The sequence below is a fragment of the Populus alba genome, chromosome 2 (genome assembly GCF_005239225.2).
Source record: "Populus alba chromosome 2, ASM523922v2, whole genome shotgun sequence".
Classification (NCBI taxonomy): domain Eukaryota; kingdom Viridiplantae; phylum Streptophyta; class Magnoliopsida; order Malpighiales; family Salicaceae; genus Populus; species Populus alba.
Genome location: NC_133285.1, coordinates 12,562,089 through 12,576,892, shown reverse-complemented (window position 1 = coordinate 12,576,892; position 14,804 = coordinate 12,562,089). Strand labels below are relative to the sequence as shown.

Genomic DNA, 14,804 nt, shown 5'->3' with positions numbered 1-14,804 from the left:
TTCATTTTTTTATTTTAAATTAATATTTTTTTATGTTTTTAAATTATTTTAAAATTCTGATATTAAAAATAATTTTTAAAAAATAAAAAAAATATTTCAATATATTTTTATATAAAAAATATTTTAAAAAATAATCATAAGTAAACTCTTTAAACAGGTAAGATGCCCAGAGAAAGGTTGATGCTTTATTTGATTGGAAAAATAAAGGGATTATACCTCAGGAGGAGTGGGTTTTTAGAATTTTCTTTTTATTTTACTTTTTTGTGTGGAGAAGGAATTAAATTAAAACAGTAAAATCAACCATCTTTTGTTAAAAGCAGCACGCAATAGGAGGATAGTCTAAGGAACTTTTTGGTGCTGTGGCTTGAGTGTTTTTTATTTAATAGTTTGGTATTGTGGTTACTCTTGTGGTTGTGGTTTTAAAAAAGTTGTTTTATAAAAAGTACTTTTAATAAAGGTTGGTTTGAAAAAATATATGTTTGATTAAAACTGTGATTGAAATTGAGGTTGAACAAAAAATAGTTTAATGTGTTTGGTTAAAAAAATATTTTTCAAATTGAGGTTATAAAATAATTAATATATGTATATATATATATTAATAATTTTTAATTTAAATATTGTAGATTTAACTATTGTTATTACATCATAAAATAAATAATATTAATATCAAATATTTTTTATTATTCTATTAAACTATATGTAATGTCATTACATGCGAAATCTATCAAATAAGGACTATATTTTTCATGGTTTCTTAAGCGCGTAACAACAAAAACTGAAGTTTTTAATTTATATAGTGTTATTAAATAATAAAGATTGTGATATATTTATTATTGGAATTGCGATCAAATTCCATAAATGCTACGTCATCATGCGATATCTTTCTAATTTATGTAGTGTTATTAAATAATATTAAATACTAGTTTTTCGAGTAAAACATAATTTTTTAAAAAAAAATTACAATTTCATTACGTACAAAAATTATTCGACAAGAACTACAACTTTCATGATTTTTTGAGCGTGCAATAAAATTAGGTAAAATATTATCATGAATAAAATTGAGATTACAGTACGAGTAAATTTAATTAACCTTAAACTAATTTTTTAAAAAAATAAAAAATATATATTATTCACGATTAATTACACTAATTTTTTTTTTGGGGGGAATAAACTTTACTCATTGGTTTTTCAAAAAAAAAAATAAACTTTTCTTACTAATTAAAAAAAAAAAAAAAAAAAAAAAAAAAAAGACATGGTGACAGTGGAGCATGGCTCCACTGTTAACTGAACAATAGAGCCATGCTCCACTGTTAATATGCACCAGAAACAGCAAAATGCTGTTTCTCAATTCCTGCGGTTGGCCAGCAGAAATGCTGTGGGCCTTACCAAGCAAAATTGCTTTTGCTTGGTTAACCAAACACCAAAATATGTGGCTACGGGTGAGATCAAACATCTATTAAAACTGACAGGTTTTTTTATATATTTTTGAATCATTATAACATATTTTTGAAGATTTAAAATCATTAATGGTATTCAAGCCATAAAAAAAAATTATAGAAAAACATCAATTTAATTTTTTAAAATAAAAAAAAAATTAAGTTTTAAAGTACAACCAAACAGGCACTCCTTGCTTAACAAGAAACGACATGTAAAATAATTGGAACCCAGATGGATAGTTGTGTTTATCATAAATTAGGAATCTCAATTTAGCATTTATGTCGTTAAAATTTTTTTAAAACTTCTGCTGCAGAATGTACCAAAAGGCACTCATCATAACTTCTGCTGCAGAATGTACACAAATTTCTTAAAACTTAAAAAACCACATTTATCTCGATAAAAAAGCACACCACAAATAGCGCGACTTGAACCCCCTTTGAAAAAATATATTAACCATGTCTTTCTTGTTAGTTGAGAAAAAATATGGTACCTCCGAGTGTTGAACTCGTGATCCAAGTTACTTCCACGTGTTAACCACTGAGTTCAGATAATATAAACTTGTAATTAAATAATTAAAAACAATATATTAATCTCTTGTGAAGGTGACTTTTAGCATTTTAACCTTAATTAAGTTGTCCAGGTAGGGCTAAATTTGCAATTAACCCGTTTATCATCTCACAATCTGGATCATCCACGTTATATACCATCATCTACTAATATTTATGTTTTTAGGTTAAAGATGTAAAAAACAAAATTAACATGAAACCATGCATTGAATATCTCTCATCTTTTGTAGAAAAAAATTTATACAACACTTATCGTTAAATAATTCGTATAAAAAAAAATTGATTTGTTGAGTTCATATTACTTTATATAGAAAACTCCATTATTAAAATCACTTATCATCCTCGTAAATGGTTATTTAAAATTAAATTTTTATTTACATATTATTTAAAAAGATTAAAAAAAAATTAAAAACAGGCAAAATTATGTTTTCAATTAATCTCATAATTAAAAAAATAAATCATTATAAAATGAGCACGAACCAAGCCAATTAAATCATTAGAAAACATAATTAATCTCACAATTAAAAAATAAATGAAAATCTAAATAAGATTTTGTATTCTCAATCTCATAATGAGTTGAGATGAATGTTCAGAGAATAGTTCAACTGAAAATAATTAAATTAATTAATTAATAGAATTAAATTGTATTACTTGTTTTTTTTTTATTTAATATTTTCAAATCATTTTAATGTGTTAATATCAATAATAATTTTTAAAAAATAAATTTATTATTTTAATATATTTATAAAAAAACACACTTTAAAAATTTAATAAAGCCACAATTCCCAAATAAAACCCTATTCATATATATTTTTGATTTTTCCCAAACACAAGCAGGGAAGAGCATATGGTCATTATCAAGGGGAGACAAAATTGTGATAAGAAACCGACCACTACTAGTAGATTCATAGAATTAGGTCGAGATCTGGCAGCTGACATCCCTTGTAGGGATGGAGAGGTTTTCTTTTCAAAATGGGGACCCACATTCATGATTTTTCATCTCTAACATTGCCACGTCCGTTAAACTTGCTTGAAAAAGATGTTCCTCTTGTACCATTGTCTGCAACTAGCTTTCAACGGCAAGTGCCAGTAATGCCTATAATGGATACAAATCCTTCTCCAGTCCAAGAGCCGTAAAGAAGGGAAAATCACATGAATTTTCAACACATTCGTGAATCTTTCTTCAGACTTCAAACTTCCATTTTGCTTTCCAACAAATGCAAGGTACTGTGCAGTAGAAAGGTTTGTGGTTTTAGACAGAAAGTGCACAGGAAATTCATCTTTTTGCTATTTGAAAACCATCCCATTAGAGAAAATCCAGAGGGACCCCATTCAATAAACCGAGTGTCCATCTCCATCCTCGTTGTAAAGAAAAGAGTAGGCACATACATCGCATTTGGCGGACGCAGCAGCGGCCCCCAGCCCTCAACTACTACGTGCGAATAAATACAGGCATCGTATCAACTTCCTGATTTCTCCACTTACAGCAATATCCATTTGTGCTACAGAGAGTATTATAGACAGGTTATGAGCAGTGGGAAGAAACATCCAACAGAGTATAGTAATCCCATTGTTACCACAGCTACCATCGTTGACTAGCTAGCTAAAGATTCTGACAAAGGAACAAACTAGGAGAAATCACTATTCTTTCATTACTTGCTAGAAAGACAGACAGGCATCAAAATTTGGCTGATGGCGGCAGTTAGCGATTCATAGTTCTGCCGTGTGATTGTTACCAATAAAAAGTAATGATAACAGGAGCAGCGATATTTCGCTGCAAGATCCTGACCATCAAATCATTTTTCCTTCCTAAAAAAATGTATAAATTTAGATCTTCTATTCGTTCATGTACGATCAACAAGGAACAAAACCAATCTCATGCGATTATAGTCGCATTCTGAGAAAGCTAAAGCAACTGGCACATTTTCTATTTTATCTAACCTTTCAGCTTTTGATCCTTGACTCCCCGCTTTATCTGCTTCAATGAGTGGATTAGTTCTGGAAACTTTGCACATACCTTGAGTCGATCCTCATCACTGCTAATTGGCATACTTTGTGCTGGAAGTCGCCACAGATGTGGCCCGAAGGTTGGAATGACCCAACGATATAATTGATCATTTTGAGGATCATATTCAGGTTTCCGGTCTTCTACAGTTGAAAAACTGCACAAAGACACACCATACTTGGCAAGCCATTCTGGTTTAATGCTTGTGGCCCCATGCATGTAAGGCCGCTTTGTATGAAGCAATTCACTGTACACCAAAAACTCAGGCGCTGAATTAGAAAGAGAGGACCGCCGATGAAGGAATACTGTTTCTTTAACCATGCAGGCTTGATACCGAACAGCACTTGCTTTTCTGTCTCCTTCCAAGGAACCTGAATTTCCTCTGATGCGTTTTGCAACCCTATCAACCCAGCCAGCACAGATAGCTTGGCCTAAGATATCTTCCACATTCAATAAAGTAGACCTCTTACTGGACAAAACCCTCCAAGCTTGTTCTACATCCTCCACGGTCCCATGGGTCCAAGAGAAACCCTGCTCTAACTCGTGAACATGATGATTAAAGACCAGTTGAAGAAGCTGCCTTCTAAGCTTGGACATTTCTTCCATGGTTTTAAGGTGCAAGCCATTTTCATGGCAGAATTCCACCGGGCTTGTAGAAAGCTCAAAACAATGCAAGGCATAAGCTACAGTCAATGTATCACTAGTAGAATTGGAAAATCGAGCACGGGATAATTTAGTTGTTTCTCTGAGTTTCTTTTTCTTTATTTTTTCTTGCTTGTCTAAAATTTTATTGCTTCCTAGGCTACTAGATCTTCCATCCTGTTCTGAGCCATTGCTGTCAGTATGACTTCCTTCAAAATGCTTAAGAAAAGCATTGGAAAAGCTCAATGCTGCAGCTGTTGCAACTGCATATCCTAGAACCAGATTTGCTGTATCATGATCTTTCATTTTCCTCGTAATTTGGATAGCTGTAAGGAGCATTCGAGAGTGACGAGGACTCATGGGATAGCAAGCCATGGCCTTCCCTAGGGATGTCAGTCTTCCTGTATTATCAAGAGCTTCCAAGGTCTTCAAGCAACGTTCTGCTTCTACTAAGGCAGCAGCCTCTGGAGGAGTTGGAAATGGGAACTTTTCTACCTGGAATACATAACAAAACAGAGAGACTAAGTTAAAGAATTGGTTAGAAGAAATTCCTCTGGACGAGTTAAACCACTGGCATCTAATTTTATAACTTCAAAAAACATGTAGCAGGCAGCATACAAGCAAACTCAGCAAAACAACTAGCAACTGGATGACCAGCCAGCAAATGCATTCCGGGGACAAGTCAACTACAAGATACTTACTCCGTATAGGCATATCCAACCCCATTCAGATAATTTAATGTGCCTCTTTAGATTTTTGGATACTTGGAAAACAGCATATGATAAGAACAAACCTCACCTCCACCACAAACATAAAACACGAAAAGCTAATTGGTTATAGTATTGATATAAAAAATCCTATATGATCTTCTATTATCTAAGTTTAAATCCTTCGTGCATCAAAAATGCCATTGTAAAGTCTGTTGCATTAAACAGGAAAAAAGAAAGGAAAAGATTTTGCAGGTAATTAGAGAACCATAACATAGAAGAAAACACACCTTGTCGATATGCATGGATTTCAGGACAAGAACAATGCTATCAACAGGTACTTTAGATATCTCAGCACAAGAGAAGTCAGGAAGTATGTTATTATAGACAGCAGAAGAATAAAGACGGTAACAGTGGCCAGGCCCTGTTCTTCCTGCTCTTCCTTTGCGCTGATCAGCTGAAGCCTTACTTATCCACTGTACTTCATATGCTTCCATGCCATTTGATGAGTTGTAGTTCTTCACCTTTTCTCTTCCAGTATCAACCACATATTTTATCCCTGGGATGGTTAAAGAAGTTTCAGCAACATTAGTGGCAACAACAACAAGCCGCTCCCCTTCCTTGACCTCATCAAATACATGGAGCTGTGCCACTGCAGGAAGCATGGCATAAAGAGGCATAACACGCAGGGCACTGGTAAAAAGACCCTTATCTCCTACTGTTTTCTTCTCCATGCTATTTTTGTATTGTTCTGGGCTCTCTTCTGGCATAGAAGGAATTTGTTTTCCCTCTGATTTACATTCTGATGCATTCTCTCCAGCCAAAGCTTCAAAAGCAGACTTCAATACAGCAAGGCTACTTTTCTCTCCTAGAACACCCACAACATCATTTTCAGATGTTTTTGAATCCTCTATATCCACCTCATCACCAACAATTTCTACTTCGCTCTCTGATCCTGAATCATAAGAGACATCTGATTCATTCTCAACAAAATCTGGCACGTCTTCATCATGAGAGCCAAACCTCTCAGTTTGCTGGTCAATCAAATTCCCCTGAATCTCAAATGCCTCATCAATATCCTTCATGTCAACGCCTTCAATGGAAACCATTTCAGACATTGCTGGGACCTCATCCCCTACACGCCCTTTAGCAGTATTAGCAATCAACTCTGTTGAAGCTTTACGTAACTTCTGACACAAGTACTCTACTTCTCTCTGTCCTGTGACAAAGACAAGTATGCCTCCTTGTGGCAGCCTCTTGTGGATTGACATGACTTTCTTATAGGCCTGGCCAATATAATCCACAGTTTCTGTTCTCTTCGAGAAATGCACTGTCACTTCAAATTGCCTGGTAGGAACGTTTATAACTGGAGGAGGATCATGAAATAACCTTCTTTCAGAAATGAAGTCCTCCACTCGCAAGGTGGCACTCATTAGAACAAGTTTTAGTGGAAATATCATATTTTCAGGACTTAGACTTTGACCAGAAAGCACCATTTTTTGCTGCTGCTCATATTTCTTCTGCCATATGCAAAAGATTGTATATGGTAAAGATAGGTGAGAAGGAAGAAGATCCATAAACAATGTTTTGCAGCTGAAAGTGGGAAAGTGTATCAAAATTACCTGGCGGAGTTGAATGACACGAGAGAGCATTCCAATAAGAATGTCTGTATTCACACTTCTCTCATGAGCCTCATCCAGAATTATCACAGAGTAACGCTTCAATAAAATATCAGTCTGCAACATAAAAAAAGTATTAAACAGCAAAAGAAGAGTTAACATGAGCATACTAATCCATTTTCTCCAGACAATATCTTTTTTACATGGGTCCATATCCGTCTGCACCATAAAAGATTTTATTGAACTGCAGAAGAGTTAACATGAGCGTTCAAATCCATTAATTCCAGACAAAAGATCTTTTTTACATGGGTCCCACCAGCAGAGCTAGCTCCGTACATGACATAGCAAACAATACCAGAAAGGATCCTGCAGGAGATATAACTAATAGGACTTTAAATTTCCAGGAACAAGTTTCAGAAAATAACACATGAAAAAAATTTGAATTTTGGATCCTCAATGGTAGTACATTCCAAGAAAACATAATAGGAATTTTAAATTTCCACAAACAACATTCAGAATATATAATTCTACAGGCAGCACTAAAAAGTTTGACGAATGGGTCAGCTATAAAGAAGACACAAGTGAAATTAGTGGTTGTTCAATAACAACTGTGCCTTTGGCTTATTCTTTTTAATTGCCTTTTTTGGGTCAGTACCAATAGATTCAAATTCACAATTAAAAAATGTAGATTCAGGCAACCAAGCAAGAATCTGACATGAAGAAACACCAAAGAAGCACCAACAAAAAAGAAAAAACTCTATAGGAAGATCAAATATAAGAATTGCAAACATCATTTGACAGTTGAAAAACCACATACTAAAACTTCTCACATATAATCATTGATGTACCATTCTTCAAAACACCCACAAATAAGATGCCTGTAAAATCGGCTGAATCCAAACCTGAACTTCTCGCAGTAATATTCCATCAGTCATAAACTTGATTGAACAATTGTCTCCGATTCTCTTGTCATGCCTAACTTGGAATCCAACCTCTTTACCAAGATGAAGGCCAAGTTCAAATGCAACCCGTCTAGCAGTGGCAAGGACAGCAATGCGTCGTGGTTGAGTAACACCAATAACACCATTTCTAACAACAGAATGGTTTGAACCATAACCTGCTTCATAAAGAAACTGAAAGATTACACCGAAGAACCAAAATTAGATGTTTCTTGAGCCGAATTGTTTGAGTTGGCAGTAGCTAACAAATCTAATGCATAGAAGAAACCCACCTGAGGAACTTGAGTGGTTTTACCACACCCAGTTTCTCCACAGATAATAACAGTGGAACGTTCATTTATAGCTTCCATTATCTCTTGTTCCATCATAATAATTGGAAGATCCTTCCGTTTCTTCTCCACCTCATCTGGCCTTGATACATGCACCACTGTTGGGGTAGTAGGAGGTCTTAGCAATGGAAAATCTGGGAAATTGCTAGCCTTTCCTAAATCCACAGTTGAGGTCTCATTTAATTTACCCTGCTCCATGCAAATGCCCCGCTCTCCGGTTAGTCAACAATAGTGCAGTTACCACAATATACTGACATGCACATGTAATTTCACCATTCCCACTCACATATAATACAAGATATGGTATTGAGTAAAAAATAGTTAATAATATACTAAGTTGCATCAATTGCTTCTTCAATCCTCCATGCTAACCATGTACAATACATAATGCATAAATTGCATGTTGTAAGCCAGCAGCTGGTCAATTCAACTTCTTTTAGCAACCTTTTCAAAAAGTAAGAATAAACATCCAAACAGAATTCTAGTCTCATATAATCTGAGTTATAAACAGTATATAACATATATAGCACAAAAGTAGATTATGTATCATGACTTGTAATCTGAGCCGGTAACATACCATTAAACTGGAAGTTTTTCTAGCATCATGATCACTTGAAGCCTGTGAAGATTTTTTAGGAACTTCCAGTGTAGGTGTACAATTATCCTCATTGGACACTTCTTCAGCTGATAAGGCAGAAACAGATCTGCCATTTAAGCCAAGCTCATTACCACTAACTGGATTGTGACACACCAGTGAAAAAGATGCATGGTTTTGAACTTCTCTTCCTATTACCATTGGTTGTAAATGACCTTTCTCATCCATATGCATCTTTGATTGGATCTCATCCAACCCAGCTTCAATCTCAAAAGAAGCAGTTTCATGATTCCTCTTGAAAGGTTGGTCACCCTGGGGACTTAAACCAGCCTTGGAAAATTGTACTGCCATCCTACGTTTTTCTTTAACAGTTTCAACCTACATGAATGTAAGCCTATGAGCAAACTAACATCCAACAGGCTTTTGCATTTATGTAGAAAGTTAAGTAGATCCTAAGATACAAACCCGACTTATATTTCTTGATGATTGCAGAAGAGAAAAAGCATCCTCCGGGATCTTATATTTCCTGAAAGTTAGATAATTGAGTAGTTTGCAAACATTGTTAATGCTTTCTGGAGAGGCAACAGAAAATAGAAATCAATCATCCAAAAGGTAAAAGCGGCAACATACTCCAGGGTTTCTATGCTTTTTGATAACAGCAGTGTTCTCTCATTCTCCTCCTGCCAAAAACAAAAAGGCAAATCAACTCCCACATAAAACACAAGAATGAATTGGAGTACACTAGAAGCTGAATGCAAGCACACACCTCCAGCTTCTTCAATTTTCTTTTCTGAGATTTACTTAACTGTGGGTTTTTATTTTTCTTGGCCACTTCTTGCTCCTGTGCAACAAAATTTTCAGGCATTCAACCTCTTAAAAGAAAGGGCATAGCAGAACAAAAGAGATATTTCACCTGCACTACATACCTGATTCATGCCTTTCCTTTTATTACTTTTCTTTGCAGGCATGATCAATGCGTTGCTATCACCTTCCACACTACATATGCAAGCAACAAGTTTTATGCGGATAAAAAAAACTCAAAGGTAAACATTTGCAAGCCCATGGCTACTTAAGGTAAACCTCTGTCCCAAGCTGTCAATATCCACAACTTGAAAAAAGAAACCAGAGATAAATAAAAAAGAGGAATGAGCTAACAACACACTCAATTATATAAAGTTTGCAATAGGTGAAATTGTTTATTAATGGGATTTTAAACTTTCCAATTTTCTCTCTGTTTCTTTTCTTTTTATAAAAATTGTTTTCTTTTTTAATGTCATTTTCCTAAATCAGCTGGCTTTGCAGGCTTCATTACTTGCCATGAAATGGCTTCAGAAATATGGCATGTTGACTTAGTAGTATAAGATAATACTAAATTAGCACTTGTTTGCTATGTTGGGCACAAAACTATAATTTCTTATTATGCAGATTTAAAGTCATCATTGTATATAACCTATCGGTTCCAAAAAGAAATTCATTTCCCATCTCATTAAACATAACTTGCATATACAAAGAAAAACCACCCAGTTACAACTAGAGAACGTTTACTCCATAAATAGAGAGCAGATTATCACAAGTCCTTTTGTTGCAGAGCCTATAATTGATATAACCAATTGCAGCTTTTCACTTGACTGAAAAATCAGTTCACCCATACAGAGCCTATAATTGATATAACCAATTGCTCTACTCTGATAAACTATCTCAATCTCTCACGTACAGCATGGAAAGTGAATCTACATGTCCAGAAACTCCCACACTTTTCCCAAAAAAATATGCAACTCCCAAGACGCTTATTCATATTTTAGGCATCAAACGAACAGGCGTGTCTTCATCCGCAAACATTCAATCTTCTCACACAGAAACAAGTAGCCAAAATCAACAGTTAAAACAAGACTATCATAACACAAAGTGAGAATCGAATACCAAGCTCCCGGGTCTTTAATCTCTACATGTATGACCATAAACTAATAAAACTCTCTTTGAGTCAATTCCCAACATAATTCCCTAGCGAAGCGCCGATTCTCATTTTTATTTTACAATGTGGACGAAGCTAAACGCTTAGCTCAATTGTTTTTCTTCCAGTGCTAAAATACAGATTCTCACTGTAAATATTAACTTTTTTAACCCAAAAAACCTCCACAAACCCTAAATTCTCCTTAATAAATCATTAAAATCTAACATAAATTAAAATTCAAGTACGGTGAAACAGTAGAGAAGGGGAAACAAAACCTTTTGCCAGTAACATGACGGAGGCGAGCGGAGTCGCCGATGGAATTGCCGTTAAGGCGATCCTTTATTGAAGTCTTCGCTGCAGCGTCTACGCGATCAGCATACATAGTTAAAACCCTAACCCTAATTTGGCGAATTGCAGGATTTTAGAATGTGATTTTGTGCCCGAAGAGAGAGAAGCAAACCCTATCAAAAACAGTCGCTTCTTTGTTATCGGGGAAGGTGGGATTTTGAATTCTCGGAAAATAAATAAATAAAAGGAACTGAGATTTATTGCTTAAAGTTTATTTAGTTTACTTTTTTGTGAGAAAATAAATAAATGTTACTGCTGAATGCTAATTAAAGACGTGGAAAGGGAAGAAGGGACTGTAATGGGAATTTATGCTTTCGCCCCTTGTGTTATTTGGTGTCGTACTGCCCGTACCCATTGTTTTTAAAACTTTATAACTTTGATTTAGGAGGTGAATGATGGTAAGGTTAGTGTCCTTGGTTATTATTTTTTTTAAAATAATATTATTTTAATAAAAAAAAATTTAAAAAAAATCAACAAGATTTTTGTCTAGTTTTACCCGAATCAAATATATCATAAGCTATTGAGGTTTTTTAACAAGTCGATGTTGGTCAATAAAATACTCCCCGCGCCACTTTTCACACACTTACAAAATAAAATATAAGTGGCAACTAGCTTACATTTTATTTTATAAGTGTGTGAAAAGTGGCGCGGGGAGTATTTTTTATAATATAAATATAATAGTAATTATATTAAAAACCTTCAAACTCTGACTCCCCTAGGGTTTGCCACTGTGGTGAAAGGCATGTTGGAGTGGCAACTAGTGCAACCACCTTACGAATCCCGCTCTGTCTCGTCGGGAAAAATCAGCCTCCGCCTTATAGGTGTCATCAAGGTTCATGGATCTCATCAGCTAATGATAACCTACCCATTTCACATCCCGAGGATTAATTTGAGCTGCTAACTAATTTTGTTTTTTTTTAATACGAGTGCAGATAAAAATCATCCCAACTTCAATCTCTTTTACAGAAAAAACGACTTAAAGTCTTAAACCAACAGTCTTTCAGTGGTGAATTTATTTTATTTTGATCATTCAAGTTTTCTTTTTTCAATAATTAACTCAAAATAATTTAATATATCATCTTTTTACTATTTTAAAATAATATGTCATTCTCTAATATATTTCTTCCGTAAAGATCCAAGCTTCTTACTTGTTGGTTTTTTTAAATAAAAATTTTTAGTAAAAAAATGATTTAATTATAAATTAAAAATTTAAAGAATAATGGTTGTTTTTAAAAAATAATTTTTACTTAAAAATATATTAAAATAATATTTTTTTATTTTTTTAAATTATTTCTAATATCAAAAAATTAAAATAATCTAAAAATATAAAAAGTTATTTTAAAATAAAAAATTATTTTTTATAACACATCATTTAAAATATAATTCCAAACAAAGTTTTAATATAACATTATTTCATTTTGCTTTGATTTTTTTTATTTTCTTTATTTTTAGATATACAATAGTAGTGTTTAAGGTTATATGTACTTGAAAATATTGTTGTAATTGTTTTTTAAAGTATTTTTTATATAAAAATATATTAAAATATTTTTTAAAAAAAATATTTTAAAATCAATATAAAACGATCTAAAATAAAAATTAATTAACTTAAAAAACATGAGTTGGCCGAAACGGGCACTTCAAATGGCAATGACATTGAATTTTGCCTTGAAATTGCCAAAATGCTAAAATATTGATTAATCAAACTTTGCTATTGTTATTATTATTAATATTATTACTCTGTTATATATTATTTTGAGAAGAAAACTTTTCCATTATTAGAACATATATAATTAAATAGTGATCTTTTATTAATTATTTTTTAGGATTAACTGTAAGGATATTTTTAATATTTTTTATGAGTCATTGATTTTATTTTCTCTTTTTATATTTATATTTCTTTTAATTAACTCTAAAAAATAACCCAAAAAATTTTTTATTATACAGGACCGATCAAGATAAAATAAAAAAAAAAGAATAAATAACAACATGGAATTTTAGCAATGTTTCGCGTGAACGAATAAGCCAAAACACATTTGTAATTGAACTTGTCAGTTTGATTAGCCATGAGATTGTAATAAATTATATATCATTTTATTTCTATTTTTATTTAAAAAAATAAAAAAACTTAAAATTTAAAAATATACTTGTTTCGAGTCAACCTCCATTCACCAGGATAATATGAATCAAATTGTTTTGACCGAGGTAAAAAATAAGTTTTAAGTCATCTCGGATCAAAACCATCATTTTCATTAAAAGAAAATGAGACCACCAGAATAATAAAGATTAAACTGTGTTGTGTTGACTGAGGTAAGTTAAAACCATTATTTTCAATAAAAAAACAGGTTCACCAAATACATACTGGTCAAAAGAAAATTTTTTGGAGTTTGAAATGAATTTTTCAATAATCAAAATTCATTTTTAGCGATTGAAATGGGTATTTTTGAAATTTCCAACGAAGTTCAAAGGTATTTTGGTACTTTTCTTGTCTAGTGGCATTAAGGTAAATTCAAGGGCTTCTAGGGGTATTTTTAATTTTACTTTTGTACATGTATTTTCACTATTTTTATTTTTATTTTTATTTTTTATTTTGTATACCCTAAACAAATAAATAAAAATTGACGATGCAAGTTCAATGCTTGAGTTCACCTATCATTGCGTTGCGTGTGGGTCCAATAGCTAATTTTTCGTTGTCAATGTGGGTCCAACACCCATTTTTTGTATTTAATTTAATAAAATTAAAATGATAATAAAAATTATTCATGTATTAATTATTCCTATTAAGTGTGGGTCCAATAGCTAATTTTTCATTGTCAATGTGGGTCCAACACCCATTTTTTTGTATTTAATTTAATAAAATTAAAATGATAATAAAAATTATTCATGTATTAATTATTCCTATTAATTGATAATTAACTCAAATATGGTATGGTCTATTATCAAACCCTGTTTTTTTTTATGTTTAATATCTAATAATAATATCAATTGATATTTGATTTTGAATTAATTGTCTTTATTAATTATTAGAGACCAGGATGTAATGGTCTAAAATTAAACCATGTCCTTTGAATGTTATTTATTTAGTTGATCATGCACCTTCGAGCCTTATTTGAATGTCGTTTTGTGGACAAGGACAATACCTTCGAGCCTTTGGGAAAGAACCTCAAGCGTGCCCAAATACGCAGCCTAGTCAAGAACAACATAGATGGTAACAAGTTACCACCAAACTCTAATGGCATTCACTTTGTTTTAACTGCTAAAGATGTGAATGTGGGGAAATTTTGAAATCTGTAAATTCCTGTGGTTTCCATGATTGAGCTCTGGTGACCTATGTGGGGAAATTTTGCCAATAAAATGTCACTATTTTCACAAGGAAATAAGAACTGCAATAATACATAGCACATTCGAGTAAAATAGGAGATGCCATGTCTACTAAAAGCTGAATCGGCTTCTCTTTCAGTCTTCTCATATCAACAAATTTGCTGGCATGGACCTGTTTTGATTTCCATAACTAGAGAACTTGCTTTAGTGTGTACTGATATGCAGAAGGTCAAGACCTAGTAGCCATCATGCCGTATCTTTTGCTTAGAAAGAAACAAACAGGCGAGGAACTAATTATGCACCATATATATATATATATATATAGTAG

At 32.9% G+C, this 14,804-nt stretch overlaps 1 protein-coding gene across 2 annotated transcripts; it reads right to left on the bottom strand.

Moving 5' to 3' along the window:
- Positions 1-3,788: 3,788 nt before the first annotated feature.
- LOC118046824 (ATP-dependent RNA helicase DEAH13) lies at positions 3,789-11,413 on the bottom strand. Of its 2 annotated transcripts, XM_035055871.2 has the most exons (11): positions 11,086-11,413; positions 9,786-9,855; positions 9,626-9,700; positions 9,490-9,539; positions 9,325-9,385; positions 8,842-9,237; positions 8,208-8,453; positions 7,879-8,109; positions 6,980-7,093; positions 5,648-6,877; positions 3,789-5,145 (listed from the first exon to the last, which is right to left on the bottom strand). In XM_035055871.2, the coding sequence occupies exons 1-11, from the start codon at positions 11,190-11,192 to the stop codon at positions 3,940-3,942; spliced, it is 3,786 nt and encodes a 1,261-aa protein (XP_034911762.1). In that variant the 5' UTR covers positions 11,193-11,413; the 3' UTR covers positions 3,789-3,939. The 2 variants fall into 2 exon arrangements, with proteins under 2 accessions (XP_034911762.1, XP_034911765.1); XM_035055874.2 differs by lacking the exons at positions 8,842-9,237; positions 9,325-9,385; positions 9,490-9,539 and having other exon boundaries at positions 8,208-8,444; positions 9,638-9,700; positions 11,086-11,412.
- Positions 11,414-14,804: the final 3,391 nt, after the last annotated feature.